The sequence below is a fragment of the Ptychodera flava genome, chromosome 20, assembly GCF_041260155.1.
Source record: "Ptychodera flava strain L36383 chromosome 20, AS_Pfla_20210202, whole genome shotgun sequence".
Classification (NCBI taxonomy): Eukaryota; Metazoa; Hemichordata; class Enteropneusta; family Ptychoderidae; genus Ptychodera; species Ptychodera flava.
Window position 1 is genome coordinate 17,819,960 of NC_091947.1, and position 19,171 is coordinate 17,839,130.

The window sequence follows — 19,171 nt, forward strand, 5'->3', positions numbered from 1 at the left end:
AAGAGCTTGAAGTCTTATGTTTCCCGGCACGTTCACAGATTCACTAATACTCTACACATTATTACCCACTGGTGTAACAACATCAACCCATACATCCCCCATCTCTATGGCGATGTGCCTGCATTTGAGGTTGTGCTGCATGGCGAGGTATAAATGAATGAACCTTTCTGTAAATTCATGGTTGATATGAATATTCACAAGTATGGTGTACACAGAGTAAAACCATTCAGAAAGCACACGGGTTGAAAAAAGAAAGCAACCTTGTATAAGCAAAGTATTTCAGAACAAACAAAATTGTATGTATGATTTGTGTTGATTATATTACATTTTCTATAAGTGTGCACAAACGTATATGTTCAAATCCTACAATCGCGTGGACACGACTAATGTCACAAAACTGTTAAAAACTTGTCTCTTGAAATGGGCCAGTGACACCAAAAAGTGATCGTCGACAACCCAAAATACATCAGACGGGAAGCCACCATCTCACTGACTCTACTTACCTTCAGTGCAACAGACAGTCCATGATTCTGTGTCCTGAAGACCTCGCCGAAAGTTCCTTCACCAATCTTGCTGCACCTGTTCAGCACACCTTTGGGAATACATTTGCTGAAGCTGATGGGCTGTGTCTGTCCGCACTGCATCAGCACCTTCTCACGGGGCGGAACTTGCCTCACCTTTTCTTTCTTGACAGGGGTTAATGCTTCCTGTATAGAGAAACAACATCTTGTGCTGGTAATTCTCCAAGGAAAAGAAATCACACTTGCAAAAGATACTCCGATAACAATACTTAAATTCACCAATCTCTTCACGTCTCTTGCTTACATATACAGTCCTGCAGATAGCGTTTAATACACAAGGGAATGATATTTAACCCTTTTCCTGCCAAGTCCATATTTCACCACCAGGTCAAGATGGTTAAAATTAATGAAACACAACGTATTCCATATGATGTATTTTAACATAATACTTTACATTTGAAGGCTGTTGAAAACATAATACTGTAAAGTTGATTTTTTTTTGACAAAAGATGCTATAACATACCAAGCCAAGTGGGTCAAAATACGTCATGTTTTGGCTCAATACCGCTTTTTACTGACTTGGCTGATGGGGAAGTGATACAGTTATTACTGTCTGGCAGGAAAAGGGTTAATGTCCATCTCTGCAGGCTCTACAAGAGAAGACTCCCTTTTCAAAATCTGTAGATTTCATTTCATTCATATTGCCAACACCATTGTTCAAATTGATGCTGGATCGTAGGTTTTGGATAAGGAACCTTCAATCCCTGTCACTCACAATTCACATCTCTGCATAAATTTTAGATGAAGACACTTTGGCAGGAAAAACAGAAAACCTATTATAGAAATCACTCACCTTAAATGACTCTGCTTTCAAAAAGGACTTGACTGCACTCTTTGCAGGCGTTGTTACCGATGGAAAGCCATAAAAACTTGTTTCGGAGCCACTGTCAAGAAACTCTATCATGAACTTATCCCTGTTTTGCTTTTCGGCACTCTCTGACATGTCCCCGCCTGTGCCATCCCCATCACTATGGCAACTGCTAACATCCATGCCTTCCTCATCCTCATCACTACAGCTGTTGATGCTGAGCATTGATATATCCTGGACAATTTCCTCTAACTCCTCGTCGCTTGCAGATTGTGTGCGCTTCATCAGTCTTTCAAGGGTACTCGGAGTCAATGGCTCTAACTTTACCACACAGTTCTGGCATGATCCGGCACTACTCCTGCTGGACTTTTCCCGGATTTGTTGCGTTGATTTGTCATGGCTGTGCACGGACAAACCTGACAGATTGTTGGCCGACAATCGTTCGAGGGATACACTGCAAGGTTTCACTATCTGACAGTTAGGAGTGCTATTTGAGCTTCTTTCAACGTCCATGCCGACAGGCTCTCCAGACAGCAAGCTAACATTTCCCGAGTCCTTTCCTCCACTCTCTTTTCCGGGATTAAAGGCAGCATTTCTGGGGAAGGGAGTGCTTGTTTGTCCATGTTCCAGTCCGGGATCACTACCCGTGCAAACAGGAGTGCTCGCTTCATTAGAATCATAAGCACTGTCCTTAAAATCCCTGTTTGCGTGTACAGTCAGCAAGGGTGGTGTTTCAAGGGTTCTGTCAGTCGCACTCGCGCTCTCAGACCGAAGTCTTCCAAAATCTGACGGTGAAGTCTTGGCCACCTCCAATTCACATTTCTCAATCTCACTCAGATCAAGTGCAATCCTCTCCTCCTGTCTGGGTAGTCTCACCTCAGTCCTTGAATTTTTTTTACACTTCCGACTCAGCTTGGTGTACTGTCGTGTCTTTGTCTTCCTGTCGTCTGCGGGCAAATTTTCCTTGTCCCTTGCTGATATCCTTGTCAACATTTTTGGTACAGGTTTAGCATTTGACACATGCTGTATAGATGTAAAAAAAATTTGACAATATCAGAGTAACTTTCCTGGAACCGCTTCACAGAATAATTTCATTTTACAAAAGAGTGGAAAAAAGTGAAGGGAAATACTGTTGAAGATTATACTTCTAGAGAAGTTTCCGATGTCACTGCAAGGTTTTCCATTTTGATACAGTTTGCACCTCAGAAATGAAAGATTTTAACTTTGCTGACACTTTCCTCAAGCAAATTTTCAACCATTTGCTTTCATAATCAGGAATAAAAATCAGGGTCACCATGCAAATTTTGGTACAAGAGAAAAATATTAAATTTGTGACTTTCCACAAGCTAGAGAAACAGTTTAACCCTTATTCTGCCTGACAGTATCACCTGGCGGTGGAGAACAATGTACAGTCTAAATAGATGTCCCTGAGGTGTGGACAGAACATGCCTCAAGGACAGATATTCCGACTCTCAAATTTCTGCAATTCTTTTCTGATCTACCACTTGTGGGGGCTAATTTTAAAGCTCTTGGAAAAATAACAACTTTTACCATTTTAGTTTTTCGAAAATACAAAATTTAATTTTTTTCCCATAGAGTTGACACAGGGATGGTGGCCATTTTGAATTCAAATATCGCAAAATGTTAGGTAAATTTTTTTCACTAGTTCCAAACTTCGCCTGGTGACCCCCGATTTTTATTGTTGATTTGGTAAGACAATGGTTGAAAGTTTCATTTAGGAAAGTTTACGCAAAAGTTGAAGTCTTTCACTTTCGAGGTGCATACTACCTTAAAAGAAAGATTCTGAATGAGGAATTACCGGGACGCAGAGGTACGTACCATGGAGAAATTACTATTATCACTGAAGCAAAGACTTGAAACTGGTGAACAAGCCCTTCTTCTGGCTGTGATCATGAAGTGGTCATTCTCTTTGTGTAGTTTTACGACGACATCAAGATCTGGGGTGTCCTCGGCGAGAGTGCGAGCTTTCTTCTTGGCAACCACCTCTGGTGTGGCAAGGATTTCATCGAGCAGTGGTGACTGTCGCTGCATGGTTTCACATAGGAGTCTACCAATGGGATTGTCCGTGTTTGTCCTGGTTGAAAATGAAACATAAGGAATAAGAATTCTGGATTGAAATCAAACATATTGATTATCGGAAACTTTTTACCATAAGACGGCACAATTTTCATTGATAAATTTTTTAACAATACTCCTTTTCTTGCCAGTCTTACCTGTTTCCATTGGGTCAAGTTACTTAAAACAAAAGAGTATTGGTATAGTAAGTCCATTATAAAAGATTTTATAGAACTTGACTTTTTAGAGACCTTAAAAAAAGATATACATAGATTGTCGCATACTCTTCTTGCTTATACATAAATATTGAGATCACTACCAACTTGACCAAATAATGACAGTGAGTGTACATGAATATCTCATAGACATGTGTTACATAGTGCTAGAGGGTACCCTGGTTTTATAAAGAATTTTTGAATGACGTTACCTAGAAAAGGATACTCTTTTTCTGAATGGAAGCATACCTGTAAACAGATAGTACTGGTACCACGAACCAGATAGTCTGTATTGTTTTTACTATGAAAATCTCAGTCAAAATATCCCTGGTGTATCATTTTCTGTAATACATTAAAAATTACACGTTTGGGAACATCACTGAGTGACAGATGGCACAAAATTATGTCTGTTTATACAAAGGTCTTCCTATTGATGTGATCGTGAGCAGGGTCCTGGCGTATAAAAATCTTTAAATTTTCACAGTGGACAGTTAGCGTAATACAACATGTTGTGACTTCGATCTTCCAGGAAACTTGATTTTACACAGTTTTCTTGTTAAAGAATAACTTGAAAATAAATACTATGCTGATTGCTCATCATCATCATCATCATCACCATCATCATCAAAAGCTGTGCATCCTTGTTGTGATACCCAATGATTGAAATTTATTTATTAATAATGTGTGAATTTTGGTTACAATGGATGGGCTTTGCATACAGAGTGGGCGATGGAATATGACAAGAGAGTACTACTGTGTATTTCCAAATGCTTGGTGAGCTTGCTCTGGGTGAGGCTAATATGTAATTTGCATTGTATCATTATTGGTGATGCGCGTGAAACTGACAATGAGCCTCAGGGTGGGCTAGCTGTCTAATAGGTGAATTGAGCTATTTGAAGTAGATTTCTGAAGGGTGAGAACTATGCTGTTGGTCTGCCATGATGGCTTACACATGTGACGGGTAGGCTGTAGTCACAATTTGATATGGTGATTTTGTTACTTGGTGTATGATATTCTGTGGATGATAAAAATTGAGCTGACTTGTGATGTGACTAGGATACTGTACAGTAGCATTGAAGGTACAGTACATTATCAGTAATGGCAGCCTTTGAAGTGTTGTTTATGTAGCATCAGTTGTGAAAGAGTATAGATGGACTATGCAGTGTGTTTTGAATGTTTAAATAGTAGAAAGCAAAGTCATGTTGGGAGGATGTAAATTGCGCTGTATGGAATGCACGCAAACAGGTTGCTACGGATACACCTTTTACAGGTTTCTATGGATACCGCAATATGTGATGTCTATAGAATTGACACCCCCAGATGGCAACGATGAAATATTAGAACAGGAAATGAGACATAACATTACTTTGTGTTTTGTCTCACATGGACCCCTAGCTGTGTTTGTCTTGTTTTCAAGAAACATCCTTACTATCAGGAGGAAATTGATAGGTCTTATTAAAATGAAACGATTTCTAGCTAATGGACATCGGAAACTGAAGTGTTTATGCAATAAATAGGATATTAGGTTTTTCACATGGCCCCCCCCCTGAGGTTTGAAATTAGTATGTGCAATGATAATTGACATACATTGAATTTGAAAGTTTTCAAAATGTTTTCTATAGACTGACATTAAATTTGCCACAATTTTCAAGGATACACATACTGAATTGGAAATTTGTCAAAAAAATATGCTGATAGTAACAGGGTAAATTTGAATTTTATCAAAATATTAAATTACATATATAAATCTGTAACTTATCAAATATTCAATGATATACTGGTACACTGAATATTTGAAATTTGTCAAAATGTTTTACGACATACACTGATTTTTAATTTGTCAAAATGTTCAATGATGTTGATACTGAATTTGAACTTTGCCAAACGTTCAATGATATACACTGAATTTATATAAATATTTTCAATGTTTTATGGCCTACACGGAATTTGAAATTTGTAAAATGTTTTATGCCGTACACTGCATTGGAAATCTGTCAAAATGTTGAGTGATATTTATTATACTGAAATTTGAAGTTTCTCAAAATGTCCAATGTTGAACACTGAGTTTAAAATTCGCAGAATGTTCGACGATGCACACTGAATTTACGTGATCGGTTATGAATATAATGCACACCGCCGAATCAACAGTTGTTCCGTCTTTAAGCATTTATAAACAACAGAAGCTTGGACAAACACACAACCTGGAACTACCCTACTTGTGCGCATTAGTCTCTGATAAAACAAGCCATGACTCACAAACACGACTCACACATCATCAGCTTTCCGAGGCCTTAATTTGTCACACAAAGAGTTTACAAGTAAACCCCGTGCAACTGATAGACTGGCAGGGTTACCATGCATACTCAAACATTCAGCCTTTTATAGTTGATTGCTTGCTGTCAGCAAAAGCCCTCGGCAAACAGACCCAGTATTAGTTTCCTTCCTGAGCAGTTCAATTCTGTGATTACACAACCTTTTAGAACTCACCTGCCAATATTTATACATCAAATGTGTTTCTGACCACAGGATATGACCTCAAACACATGTCTGAATTTGTTCAGTCTATTTTTTCCCCGAAGATCAGTAAATTTTAGACGGGCAAAATAAAAGATGTAGACATCGCTGTGATTATGTTGGATAATTTATGGTTTGCCTTTAGCAAGACGGAAGATGTTCTATTCATTGATAATGTCTCCCTAAATATTTATATCAGCACATTAGCAAATTAATGGAAAGTGAAAAGAATTTCATCACTACCTCAACTCTTTAATTTTTGAGCAGATAAAATGCAAAATATCATGATCATAAATTTTTCTGCCACAAGCAGCCTTCTTTAATCAAATCACAGTATTGCATATAAAAAGCTAGAAGTGGAGCCCTCACTCTGCAACCATGGCTACCAACCGCCCACTACTTTATGCAAATTGTGCTGATCCCCTTCCGCCATTCATTCTTGATATGCAAATCTGAGAACAATAGGAAATAGGATCCGCCCACCTGTCCGTCCAAATTACTTATTCAAATGATAGAGCCAAGGATGGATTTTGTACATGCTCCGATTCATATGCAGTTCCTGTAACACGACACCCCCCACTTTGATTTATCCGTTCAGTGGTAACTCAATCTAAAGCGATATTTCATGTTGAGTCAAAAGGAAGTGTAGCGACAGCTTTTTTTTGCAGTCTCTCATCTAAATGCTCAGGCAGCTCAAGGCAGTTACAACTGGTCGGAGACAGGAGGAGAGAGTGGAACATTTTGTCTGCAGGTTTTGACCAGACTTTTGTTTCAGCAGAAATTACGTTAATACCACCAGGCTTCTTGGAAAGAACTGGGATATGTGCCAGTGACGTTTACCGGTTGTCATTCTGAAATGGAAACAAACCTAATTACCCCATATTGGTAAGGTGACCAGTCCAGTGGGTTAGGCAGTTGGTCTGGCAGTTGTGGTAGAGGAAAGCATTACTCACAGTCACTCCCTCAGTGACTGTGCAGTCTTTTGGAACTGCCAAATTTCCTTGCCTACGGCAAAAAGCTGAACTCAACTTAGAGAGAGAAAAAAACCTGATGTGTTCTTGTCTGTGACTTGATTCCGATGCCATACTTCACAAGATATCACCATGGTAAGTTAACCTAATATACAAATTTGTATATACGTTGTTTCATCGGGTCAGAATTCCCTCTGTCCCATTTACTACCTTTGTAACTCCAAGAATTGTAGAAACTCGTCTTCCCCGTCGCTGACTGGAATGATATATCGTAATCTCGGTTTAAAGGTGACATTTTTCTCACGGACTAACATGACAGGACTGCTGTGGACCTTCCAGTACTACTTCACTTACACAGACAACAGATGTTATTAAGTGTGTATGCCTGAATGACTGTCCAAGAGTTTCAGTTCATAAAATTTTTCACAAGGTCAAATACTTTTTTTTTTCCAAATGTCATGTCTGACTGTCAAATGAAAAATTATAAACTGTTTCCTTGTGTAGCAGTGCCTCTCAAGTTTATCAGTTGAGTTTTCTAAAATGACTATAGAAAAAAGGCAGACTTTGTTTGACTTTTCCACAAAATATCAAAGATTTCAAATTACATTTTGCCAAAAACTCATTTCTTAGTAGATTCAACTACTTGTCTTTCTCATGGTAAGTTACTGCGTGATATTCCTCCTCTGGTGTTTTTAATGGGAGACATGCTTTCTCTTTAAGTTTACGGTTTTCTGTAGGTCAGAGGTCAGGCATTCGGGTGTGATCTTGAAAACACATATTGGATTGTTTATTTTTACATTTTCTTGTCATATACATACAAAATGACCCGTGAAATCAAATAACATTTATTGAGCATGAACTAGGCAATGAAAAAAAACCTCACCGAGTGCTGTGCTATAAGCTTAGATTGTGTGAAAGCAATTATCAGGCCATCTGTATGGTACATTTCCTGGGGTAGATACTGGAAATTATGTCATCACTCATTCTATCAGTTCTGGCTGTGGGTGGGTGGGGGTGGTTGAAGGCATGTTGACTACTGTATGTCTCAAGGTTCTTTCAAAGATAACCAGACACTTCAAAATAATACAAAGTTGACGACAGTGACGTTTGACGACACCAACTCTTCCCCCTTCTTCAACTTCAAACATTAATAATTATCTTCGACAAACTCACAAGATGCATTTCCACCACCATTTCTACTTGAAAATGCCACCAATGCTCACACATAAATGCACCACTGAACGGACATTCACCCCCTGATCACAGCACAGCTAAGATATTGCACCTACTCAGAAAATATTCGAAAAACAGCCGTATTATCTGAACACCAGTGAGAAAAAACCTCAGTCGCTTTTGTAGAACCAGAGATCAGAATATTTTCCACATTTCTCAAGTGCATAACATACACATCATACAGTCTTCAAGTCTGAAATTTGGAATGACAGATATCAGAATTGTAAAATCAATTATTAGAACAGCAGGCGGCTGCAGCACCAACGTTCTTCAGTATTTCAATATATTTTTCTTTCCCCCTCAGACCAAATCAAATTAAATTTCTCAGCTTTCACGAATGGGCGGTATCCGTGTTGATCGAAGAGAAATATGGGGATCTAAAGGTCTGTAAATAATTGATTTCCTTCTTTTGACTGGTTGGTTTTGTTTTGACGGCTCCAGGCGTATTTCTCTGTTCAGTCATCTCAGGCATGCATGACATGGTACAGACAATCTGAGTAGTGTTACACTATTTCTAATCTACCAAATAGCTGTGATTTTTTTTCTCCCCAGTACGTCTGGAAAGAATCTTTTGTTCAGCACACTGGGCATTTGCGCAAATAATTTGAAGTATTTTACTGTCTGCCTGTCACACATTTAGAATGGCCATCAGCAGATTACAAAATACAATCTCCCGTCATTATCTGGAAACATTGTCTTTTGTGAAGGGCTGACCCAGATGAGAACAATGCGGATAATTTACCTAGCTTGTCGAGTACAAAGTCCTCGTTTACACAGACACTCCTGAACAGAACTGAAATTAAAACGATGACGAATGCCCAAACAAATCACAAAGGTTGCAGCTTTTTTCAAAATTGCCTGTTTTCGTATCCTTGGAAAATAACGCAAGATCAAACAATGGGGGAAAAATACACAACAGGATGTGAAGATTTGTGTTCAAGACTATGTCGTAATGAGTAATACATTTATGAATTCAAATGAAATTGGCACACGCAGTTATGTAAAATTTGCTGGTAGTGATAAAAAACAAGCAATTCATGCTGTGTTCATTGTCTGAAAAACATCATGTATCAACGGCATAACAGATTGCAAATCAAAGTTCAAAGCTATTCAGGAAAGCTGTGGGGTGGTTGTTGATGTTATTGAATATCTATGCAAGAACGTATTAGCAAACAGTAGATTCTTCAGATATTTTTGGCAAAGCTACACAGGCAGCGAGCAAATTGTTTTAATTTCTTTTTTCATGAACCAACAAAATCTCCCACTAGTTACATTATTATTGATGACTTGGAGTGTAGATTTTACAAACTACCCACAATAACAGAGGCATTACACATACAGGCAGTGTTGACAGAACAAATTCTGAGCATTTCCACATACTCACAGAAGAAAACAAAACCATAGGGCCAAAGTCCCTGAAGCTACTATAGACATGGATACAAAATTAAGTATTTCCTGACTGTATGAAATTATCTCACAAAGATCATCCTAGGGATCTGTATACCAAATATTAAAGCTGTCTGACCAGCTGTTTTGAAAAAACAAGCGACCTAACAGTCAACAGCGCTCCGCTGTGTATGTAGAGAGTAACTTTTTGTGACACATGTATTGATGAAGGTGGGTATCTTTGATAGCTCATTTCAGGCTGCAAAAATACAAAATTGAAGATTTCATCATAATTTCAATATTTTACATTAAGATAAACCCTAGGAACCTGTATACCAAATATCAAAGCTATCAGATAACTAACAGTTGAGAAACAAAGATTTTGACAAAAATGGCAAAAAATTGACCCACAAATTGAAGATTTCATCAAATTTCAATATATCACACTTGACAACCCCTGGGAACCTGTATACCAAATATCAAAGGTATCAGACAAGTAGTTTTTGAGAAACAAATTTTTTTACCAAAAATTGCAAAAATTGCACCAAAAAAACAAAATTGCAGATTTCATCATAATTTCAATATATCACATTTAGTTCATCTGTAGGAACCTGTATGCCAAATATCAAAGCAATCAGATGAGTACTTTTTGAGAAATAATTTTTTTGACAATTAATGACAAAAATTGCCCCAAAAATACAAAATTATAGATTTCATCATAATTTGAATATATCATATTTTGATCATCCCTATGAACCTGTATACCAAATATCAAAGCTGTCAGACAAGTGGTTTTGATGAAATAAATTTTTGACCAAAAATGACAAAAAAATTCTTTAAAAATACAGATTTGCATATTTCATCACAATTTGAACAAAGCTAAGTTGGGTTATCCCTAGGGACCTGTATACCAAATATCAAATGTCGGACCAGCGGTTATGAAGAAGAAGATTTTTTACCCAAAATGCCTTTTTTGCACTAATTTGCATATTTTCAAAAATATCAAAAAATGAAAAAACTAAGTTTCTCGTAATCATACTTTGCATCTACACAACAAATATCAAATCTGTAAGTACTGCAGTTCTCAAGATATTTGAGTGGACAGACATCCTCACAAACGGACATACATACATTTACATGTATACATATATACATACATACATACAGACTGATGACAGACACCGGACGGATACCCATCCCAATAGCTTCTATAGACTATAGTCTAAAGTAGCTAAAAAACTGAAAAAATATGCATGACAAAAATGACCTTAATTAAAGTTGCGGTACAAAAGTATATATTTTCCACAATTTCAAAAAAAGTCCAAATTGGCTGAAGTTGAAGCAGAGATTCCAAGGTACAATTTAACAATCTCCCTGGCCTAAGTAAAGAAAAGTTTGGTTGTTCAATCACTTGTTACATGATTGAGATGAGTTAGGGCTGCAAAACAAACAATATGTTTTCATAAAAATACAAGTGTTTGCTGACCAACTCAACCAGGAGACTTTCATAACTCAGAAACAAATATGAATTAATGCAGATGTATGAAGTGTGCCATTAGTCAGATGAAATTGCAAATCTCAACCAGATGTGACATTTGATGTAATTTTCAGTAGTTTTTGTACAATTTGTGGTTCTTCTCCGAAAATGATGTTGAAATATCGAATGTTCAAATTTTCAATACAGCCTGTATGTCGTGTGTGCGTATGTGTAACTCCCAATGTTATTGTTGACAACTGAATATAAATCCAGACAACGCATTGCATATTGTAATTTGTACACACTGAGTTGTGTTTACAAGCTTAGGGTAACAGTACTTTTTTTATCCAGAAGAAACAACTTCATGGAATTATTCTCAAAAGTTACGGCTTATTGTACCTTCAGTATAATGGTGTTTTTTTCACCTCCATGCCTTTAACAATTGGATGGTTTATCAACGTGTTCAAAATATCACCATGGAGATACATGTATTCTCCAAGACACAACTCATGGTCAGAATTTCACCCTGACTTTGAAGAAACAGAATTATCCCTGCTTAAGTAACAAGCAGCTGTAATGTTACAGACATACAATTATCATCACATATATCTTTGACAGAAGTCATTTCTAATAATTTTTTCAACTTTTTTACAGGAACCCAAGCAACTGAAGACAAGCTTCATGTGACGTGAACTTGGAGAAAAGCCAGGAAGTAACAATGTATAGGAAAAAACCCAACAGAAAAGCCAGAACCATGAATGCACGGGTTTCCCGGATTTTTTCATTGCTCCTGATAATAGCTGCTGGGATCTGCACTCAGGGCCAGCTGAATATTCCTATCATTCCCGGATGTATCTTTGATGAGGATCTGGAAACCTCAGAGGCCAGGTGTTGGTCTGCAGCCCTGTCAAATCTTGACAACACTACGAAGATTCCGCCAACAGCCTCCTTGGACTTTTTCTGCGACAGCTCTCTCGCCGGAGATCCACTTACGTTCATCCTCGGCCGTATGCAGGACACAGAGATACTACAAAGACTTGCAATTCAGAACTGCCCGATCAATTTTCTGGATGCGAGTGACTTCGTCCAGTTGCCGGGATTGCAACAGCTCAACCTCACATACTGTGGAGTTAATGAGATCAGTGCTAATGCTTTCAGTGCAATGCCAAACCTCAGATCAGTGAACCTCGGTGGTAATAGCTTTTCCAGCTTACCCAGCGCACTGACATGTCGTGACTCCAATCACTCATGTGGTATACCCAGCAGACTGGAGGAACTGAATTTGCAGAGTAACGACTTTAGAAAACTTTCCAGCAATGCTTTTTCCGAGCTGCCTGAGCTCAAGAAGCTGAACTTGGCCAGAAACAGGCTGCAGTCTTTGAGGGGTGACATTTTTGGGTCATTGCAGCATTTACAAGAACTCGATTTGAGACTCAACCAACTAGCCACATTGCCGGCTGAACTATTTCACAACCAGTCAAAGTTGGAATTTCTCTATCTGGGGTCCAATGACATCCAGGCATTGGATCAGGACGTTTTGACAAACCTCGCCAGTTTGAAAGTGCTGGATCTGTCCTTCAACGACTTCACCACGCTTCCGGTGGGTACTTTTGAAGGACTGCGGAACTTACAACGGCTTAACTTGATGAATAATGACTTCAAAAACTCACTGCCAGTGGATCTATTGCAGGGACTTGTGTCTCTGGAAGCCATAAACTTGAGTGACATCGAATTTGAGCAGTCGGGTTTTGTCTTGCCATATGGACTATTCAGAAACCTGCCATCCCTGAGGAGTGTCCTTTTGCGAAGAGCTAACGTAACTTCCATCCGACAGCTCTCTTTTACAGGCTGCACCATTTTTTCGACTGTTGATCTCAGTTACAATCACATCCAAGACATTCCCAGTGACTTCCTGATGACAATTGATGCTCCAACCTTGGAAGTTTTGAACTTGGCCCACAACAACATTTCTGATCTTCAGATCCGTGCCTTTCAGAACAGCGACAAGCTCAGAGAAATCAGCTTGGGGCACAACCACTTGAAGACCATTACAAGATATGCCTTCTATGAACTGTCAGCACTGCAAATACTTGACCTCAGCCACAATCAAATTCAGTCAATAGACTTCACAGGACTTTACCAATTACCAAGCCTGGTTGAACTGCGTCTAAACGACAACCGGCTCACAAATTTCCAAATCTTCATGTATGCAAGGGCAGGGGCATTGCGTGTCCCTGAAGAGCTTCGACCTGACTTCATTGACTTTGACAAACCAATGTCGGTCTACTATGAAGGCAACCCTCTTACCTGTGACTGTCACATGTTTGAAACCTTGTACAACAAAACTGGGCACTCGAGATACGAACATTATCTATGGCCCGGTGCACAAATTCTGATGAATCAGAGATTCATGCCGGACCCATCTGCACTTGTCTGCTCCAATCCACCGAATGTGAGAGGTGAACAGATCCAGACATTAGACCGAAACCTTTTCTGGTGCGAGATGCCCGAATTCTGTCCCCAGAACTGCACATGCAGTGCCATAGCCGTTCAGAATAGGCTCATCGCTAACTGCAGCAACAGGGGCCTGACGGAGATTCCAGCCGACTTGTGGTGGGGTACTCACTTCTTGCTGTTACACAACAACAATATCACACGGATCTCGCAAAATCAGCTGAAAAACTTGACCTATATGTTAGAACTGCACATGGACAATAACTCAATCAGTGACATTGAAGATGGTGCCTTTGATGACTTGATTTCCGCGCTAATTGTTAACCTTGGCTCCAACAAGCTACAATCACTTTCTGCACCTGACTTCCGTGGTCTATCTTCCGTGGAAACGCTGAATTTGGATCACAACAACATTTCACGCATCGACGTGAACAGTTTCCAAAACCTGACCAGGCTCAAGAGTCTCACCCTTGACAACAACAGCTTGAGGTCTTTGAAACCCGGGGTGTTCAACGGGACAAAGTCCCTGGAGTACTTGCGTTTGGACAGCAATCCGTTTGTTTGCGACTGTCAGCTGTGGTGGCTGGATTTCAAAGAGTGGCTTCTGAAGCCAAACGTCAACAGGCTTCTTGATGGGAGATACAACATCAACTGTACAACACACCGTGAAACCAACTCCTCCGAAATTTGGTCCCTTCTGCTGCTGACTGAGGATGATCTAATGTGCAATGACACCGGGGATGATTACACTGGTCTGCAGCTCACAGACTCCAACAGCAAAATCATTGCCTCCGTACTCGGACTGGCAGTTGTGATCCTGGCCAGCCTAGCTCTGCTCTTCAAATGCCGCGGCGTGCTGCAGGTCGTCATTTACAACCGTACCGGCTGGCGTCTTTTCAAGGCGGAAGACTTTGACGAGAGCAAGATGTACGATGCCTTCCTGTCGTTCAGCAGTGAGGACCTTCCTTGGGTAAAGAACACGCTGCTGAAGAATCTGGAGAACCATGACCCTCCTTTCGTAGTCTGCATCCATCATAGAGACTTTCTCGTGGGCGCCTGCATCGCCGAGAATATCACTGAAGCAATAGAGAAGAGCCGAAGGACCATTCTAGTTCTAAGCAACAATTTCCTTGAAAGCGAGTGGTGTGCCTACGAGTTTAAACAGGCGCATCACCAAGTACTCATAGACAAATCAAGCAGGCTCATCGTGCTCCTCATGGAGGACGTTGATACCGGGAAGCTTGACCAAGATCTCAAGACGTACCTGAAGACCAACACCTACTTGGAGAGGGACGATCCACTCTTCTGGCAAAAATTATACAGTGCAATGCCCGATGGGAGCGACGTCAAAAGGCAAACCAAACCAAAAGTTGAAAAAGGTTATCCAGGACCTGATAATGAACTGTTGTTAATAGAAGAAATCTAATTTGCTACACGTACAAAATGGCAAACACGGTCCACCCTCTACAGTCAAATTAACACTACGTGAATAAATTGTGCATTCTAGATTGACCAAGTACGGTTTAACATCAAAGACATACTGAAGTTATATTTCTGTGTTGTTTAAATTTAAAAGAAACAAAACAAGAAACTGTTTATTTTTTCATATCACTGGTATTGATAATGTTGATTCGTTTCACTTTATGTACATAAGTGTTCTTTGCTTGATAATGCAATACACATGACCAAAACATTTACCTGCGCCTGCTCTATTGCATGGGTCGCTGATCAAGGGCATGTACAGATTACACCAAGAATTTGGTTTCATCTCACAAAAAACAAGTCATCGTTGATGACACAGTCCCCACTTGTTAATGGGTATTTTGATTACAGGTCCTCAGAGAGGATAGAGTCCTCTTCATTAGTTCTGTGATAAAAATACTTTTGAATGAATTCGCTTAATACATGTCTGAGTTATAGTTCAGGACATGAAAAAATCGTAACAAAATGGCCGCACAGTGGCCATATTGGATCGCATCACAAAACAAATTGATGTGCATAGCTATGACATTGGTCGATGTCCTTGTACCAACTTTGAACAAAATCGGTTGAAACATGCGGTTATGCCTGAGAAATGGCTCTGTACATGAAAAAATCGTAATAAAATGGCCGCCTGGCGGCCATATTGGATCGTATCACAAAACAGATTGACGTGCATATGTACAACATAGGTCAATGTCCTTGTACCAACTTTGAATAAAATCGGTTGAGATATGCCTGAGTTATGGCTCTGTACATGAAAAAATCGTAATAAAATGGCAGCCTGGCAGCCATTTTGGATCGTATCACAAAACAAATTGATGTGCATAGCTATGATATTTGTCAATGTCCTTGTACCAACTTTGAATAAAATCGGTTGAAACATACCTGAGTAATGGCTCTGTACATGAAAAAATCGTAATAAAATGGCCGCCTGGCAGCCATATTGGATCGTATCACAAAACAAATCGACGTGCATCTGTATGACATATGAAGTAATCCTTGTACCAAGTTTGAATGAAATCGCTCCAGGCATCTCTGAGATATCTGCGTGAACGGACGGACGGACGCACGGACAGACGGACGCACGCACGGACATGACCAAACCTATAAGTCCCCCCGGACGGTGTCCGTGGGGACTAAAAAAACGACATTTATAGTATTTGTGAAGATTTCTTAACAAAGCACTGTATACTGCACTGCATGCTTGAACCATAGATTTAGATTTTTATCTTTTACATCTCACCAGCAACAAGGCATTGTATCGCTTGTACTTTGACAATCACTCCCTGGTTGACCCAGTATTCGGTAAGGGTATTCAAGTAGACTGATACAGTCTCCAATGTATTATATCGCTTGTTGCTAGCCAATCTGACGTGTTGCCCAGAGATTTCTGAGAGATTTAAACTGCTTGCCGTAGGGAACTTTATGAGACCTACAATTTATGAAGTACAAGTACTGAGGAGTTTGCTTGCACTCTGGGCAAGTGACTTTCCTAACACTGACATCATTTGTATATACTAATATATTAACTTATTAATGTTTCCCTAATAAATATCCTACATTAAATTATTGACGCCATCTTTTCTAGTTTTATTCCAATGACAGCAATGGTCTTTCTCTTTGTTCAATGACAGCAATGGTCTTGAGACCCTAAGTGTTTTCACCAAGGTTTTAACGGCAGTAGATAAACCAGTAGATAGCAGGAATTTTCCTAGTCTCAAAGTGTGACTTCTTTGGAACATTAACATACTTCCTGATCTGAACAAAAAACACAGATATACAAGTAAACAAATTACAAGACACTTTGTTTTATTTGGACAATAATACCATCTGACACAGCATCTCTTAATTTCCCTGTGAGTTTATAGTCAAGTGAACTTTTAAAAAAATATCTGTTATTTACTATTTTATAAGTTCAGAAATCCTTGTACAATCTCTCTTTCTCCTCATTCATACGTAACAAAATAATGATAATTTATGCATTTCTGGAACAGAATTTAACGAAAAACTTAAAAACATTCACTTTTATTTTGTCACACCATTGAAAAGCTCCAACTCTGTATACCTGTATCTGTATACCTAGAGAATTGAGGAACAAGTTCGAAAAATACGGAGATGTTTTGCAATATTGAACACTGACATATTATAAAATGCATAATGGGTGATGAAATACCGGTACTTCACAACTTGCATCATGGCCTTACTGTAGTACTCAGTACAATGCTGTAGAAAGGGCAAAGGCCTCGGGAAATGTGTGTCGTGAAGTCACACAGAAAATTAATTTATCACCGTGAGGGCGCTCTTCCCATGGCATGGCAGTGCACATAGTGGTGATGTCCAGGATGCACCTTGAGCGCTTTCCATTGAAATGACAGAATAACAGTTCTCTTGCTTCTTACTTGCTGTCACGGAAGAGGCTTGTTGTAAACAAGTTCGTTTTCATTTACTCTTTCTTAGAAGTTCAACTCACTCATGAATTTCTTTGTTTATTTATCTACAGTTGTGTTCACATAACTGATTGTTGTCATACATGTGATCAGGGTTTCATTTCATGAATAAACTCTAACTTTGCCTCTAAGAAGCAGTGGCATTGTACAACTGTTACCTTGAAGGCCCATGAGCTGCAACTCTGCGAAAATTTTTCCAACCTCAAGGTACCTCCAATTTCCTTAGATATGCATTGCAATCTACAAATTGAACGATATAGTCATTACTTATGCCTCAACAACCTTTGCTTGTGGCAGGATAGGCAAGAAATTGAACAGATTTTCATTCATTTTTAATTGCCTGCCATTTTCAAAATCTTGCCATATTCAGGTATGTAAGGTTCCAAATTCGACAAAGTGAGCGTCGAACTGAGCGTGGCAAAAGACAAAGTGAGCGTCAAACTGAGCGTGGAAAATGACAAGTGAGCGTCGAACTGAGCGTTGGAAATGGCAAAGTGAGCGTAGAACTGAGCGTCGAACTGAGCGTTGGAAACTGACAAAGTGCATGGATAGTACACGATTTGCCAGTTGGCTAATAAAAGCGTGTTTACAATGATGCGCGCAATATTGGTGTCATAATTACAGTTAATTACAGTTTACTCTTCGTAGTCAAAAAGAATAAGAGATAGGAGTCAAGGTCCTGCAGTCGACGGACCTCGATGGAGCAATGTCAATCACTATCTGTAGTGTGCATGTACGTGAGTTGACAAATGGCAGGCAGAGCGAGGTCAAATATACGTCATTCTCTATGGGTTGACCGAGACTGAAAAGTTTTGAGCCGATCATAAGCTTACGCCTGAAGCCGAAAAAATTACTGTAACTTTCACTTTTTCGGGTGAAAGATGTTCTTTCACATTGCTTTAATTCTGAAACATTTGTCATGATAAGACATTGTTCGGCAATCGTGATGTCAAATGGATAGAAAATCACAGTCATCACATGCACAGAATCCCACGTCCAAAGAACGATCATCGCAAAGAGTGTCACGTTCAGCAAACGATTTCTAGACAATGTGTTTTATTCAGGCAAAGTCTAAATTGACCTGTCAACATCAAGAGTCTTTGGATAACAAGTCTGATTTATAGTAGAATCATTATTGAACGTACGCGAACTGTATGTCAGTCAAGTTTAGCCACGCTGACAGGACTTCAAACAAATCAAGTTCATGGAATTTTCAGTGCTGCAGCGGGCTCAACCCTCTGAGCATAGGGAACCCAGAAGTCTGGTTGTTGTTGTTTGTATTGTTGTTTATGTTTATTAGTCGTGTTGTTGTTGTTGCCAATAAAATTCAACGAACATAACTGTTGTGTTGTTGTTAATGTTTCAAGCGTAACGTAGATGTCATAAGAAACGCTACAAGGACACTTGGCCCGATACAACTGCCGGCCATCTGCTAACGCGTACACTCTCTTCATACACTTAAACAGTGTATAATTCTAAAAAATGACAGGAAAATTCATGAAAATTGGTAAAATGTCCCTCAAAAAT

General features: G+C 39.3%; 2 protein-coding genes across 3 annotated transcripts in view; one reads left to right on the forward strand and one right to left on the reverse strand.

Moving 5' to 3' along the window:
- The window catches only part of LOC139120198 (uncharacterized), a 31,613-nt gene that overhangs the window by 6,430 nt on the left and 6,012 nt on the right, over positions 1–19,171 (reverse strand). Inside the window, exons 3-5 of the mRNA XM_070684370.1 lie at positions 3,229–3,484; positions 1,375–2,412; positions 504–707 (exon numbers count right to left, since the gene is read on the reverse strand). Coding sequence (XP_070540471.1) covers positions 504–707; positions 1,375–2,412; positions 3,229–3,484 — 1,498 coding nt within the window. The remainder of the gene's footprint in view (positions 1–503; positions 708–1,374; positions 2,413–3,228; positions 3,485–19,171) is intronic.
- Positions 6,728–17,778, forward strand: LOC139120197 (toll-like receptor Tollo). Of its 2 annotated transcripts, XM_070684369.1 has the most exons (3): positions 7,166–7,300; positions 8,703–8,781; positions 11,916–17,778. In XM_070684369.1, exon 3 carries the CDS (start codon positions 11,980–11,982, stop codon positions 15,139–15,141), a length of 3,162 nt encoding a protein of 1,053 aa, XP_070540470.1. In that variant the 5' UTR covers positions 7,166–7,300; positions 8,703–8,781; positions 11,916–11,979; the 3' UTR covers positions 15,142–17,778. The 2 variants fall into 2 exon arrangements, with proteins under 2 accessions (XP_070540469.1, XP_070540470.1); XM_070684368.1 differs by lacking the exon at positions 8,703–8,781 and having other exon boundaries at positions 6,728–7,300.

Coding starts and splice junctions, on each gene's coding strand:
- LOC139120197 (XM_070684368.1), top strand. CDS start 11,980: ATGTATAGGAAAAAACCCAACAGAAAAGCCAGAACCATGAATGCACGG.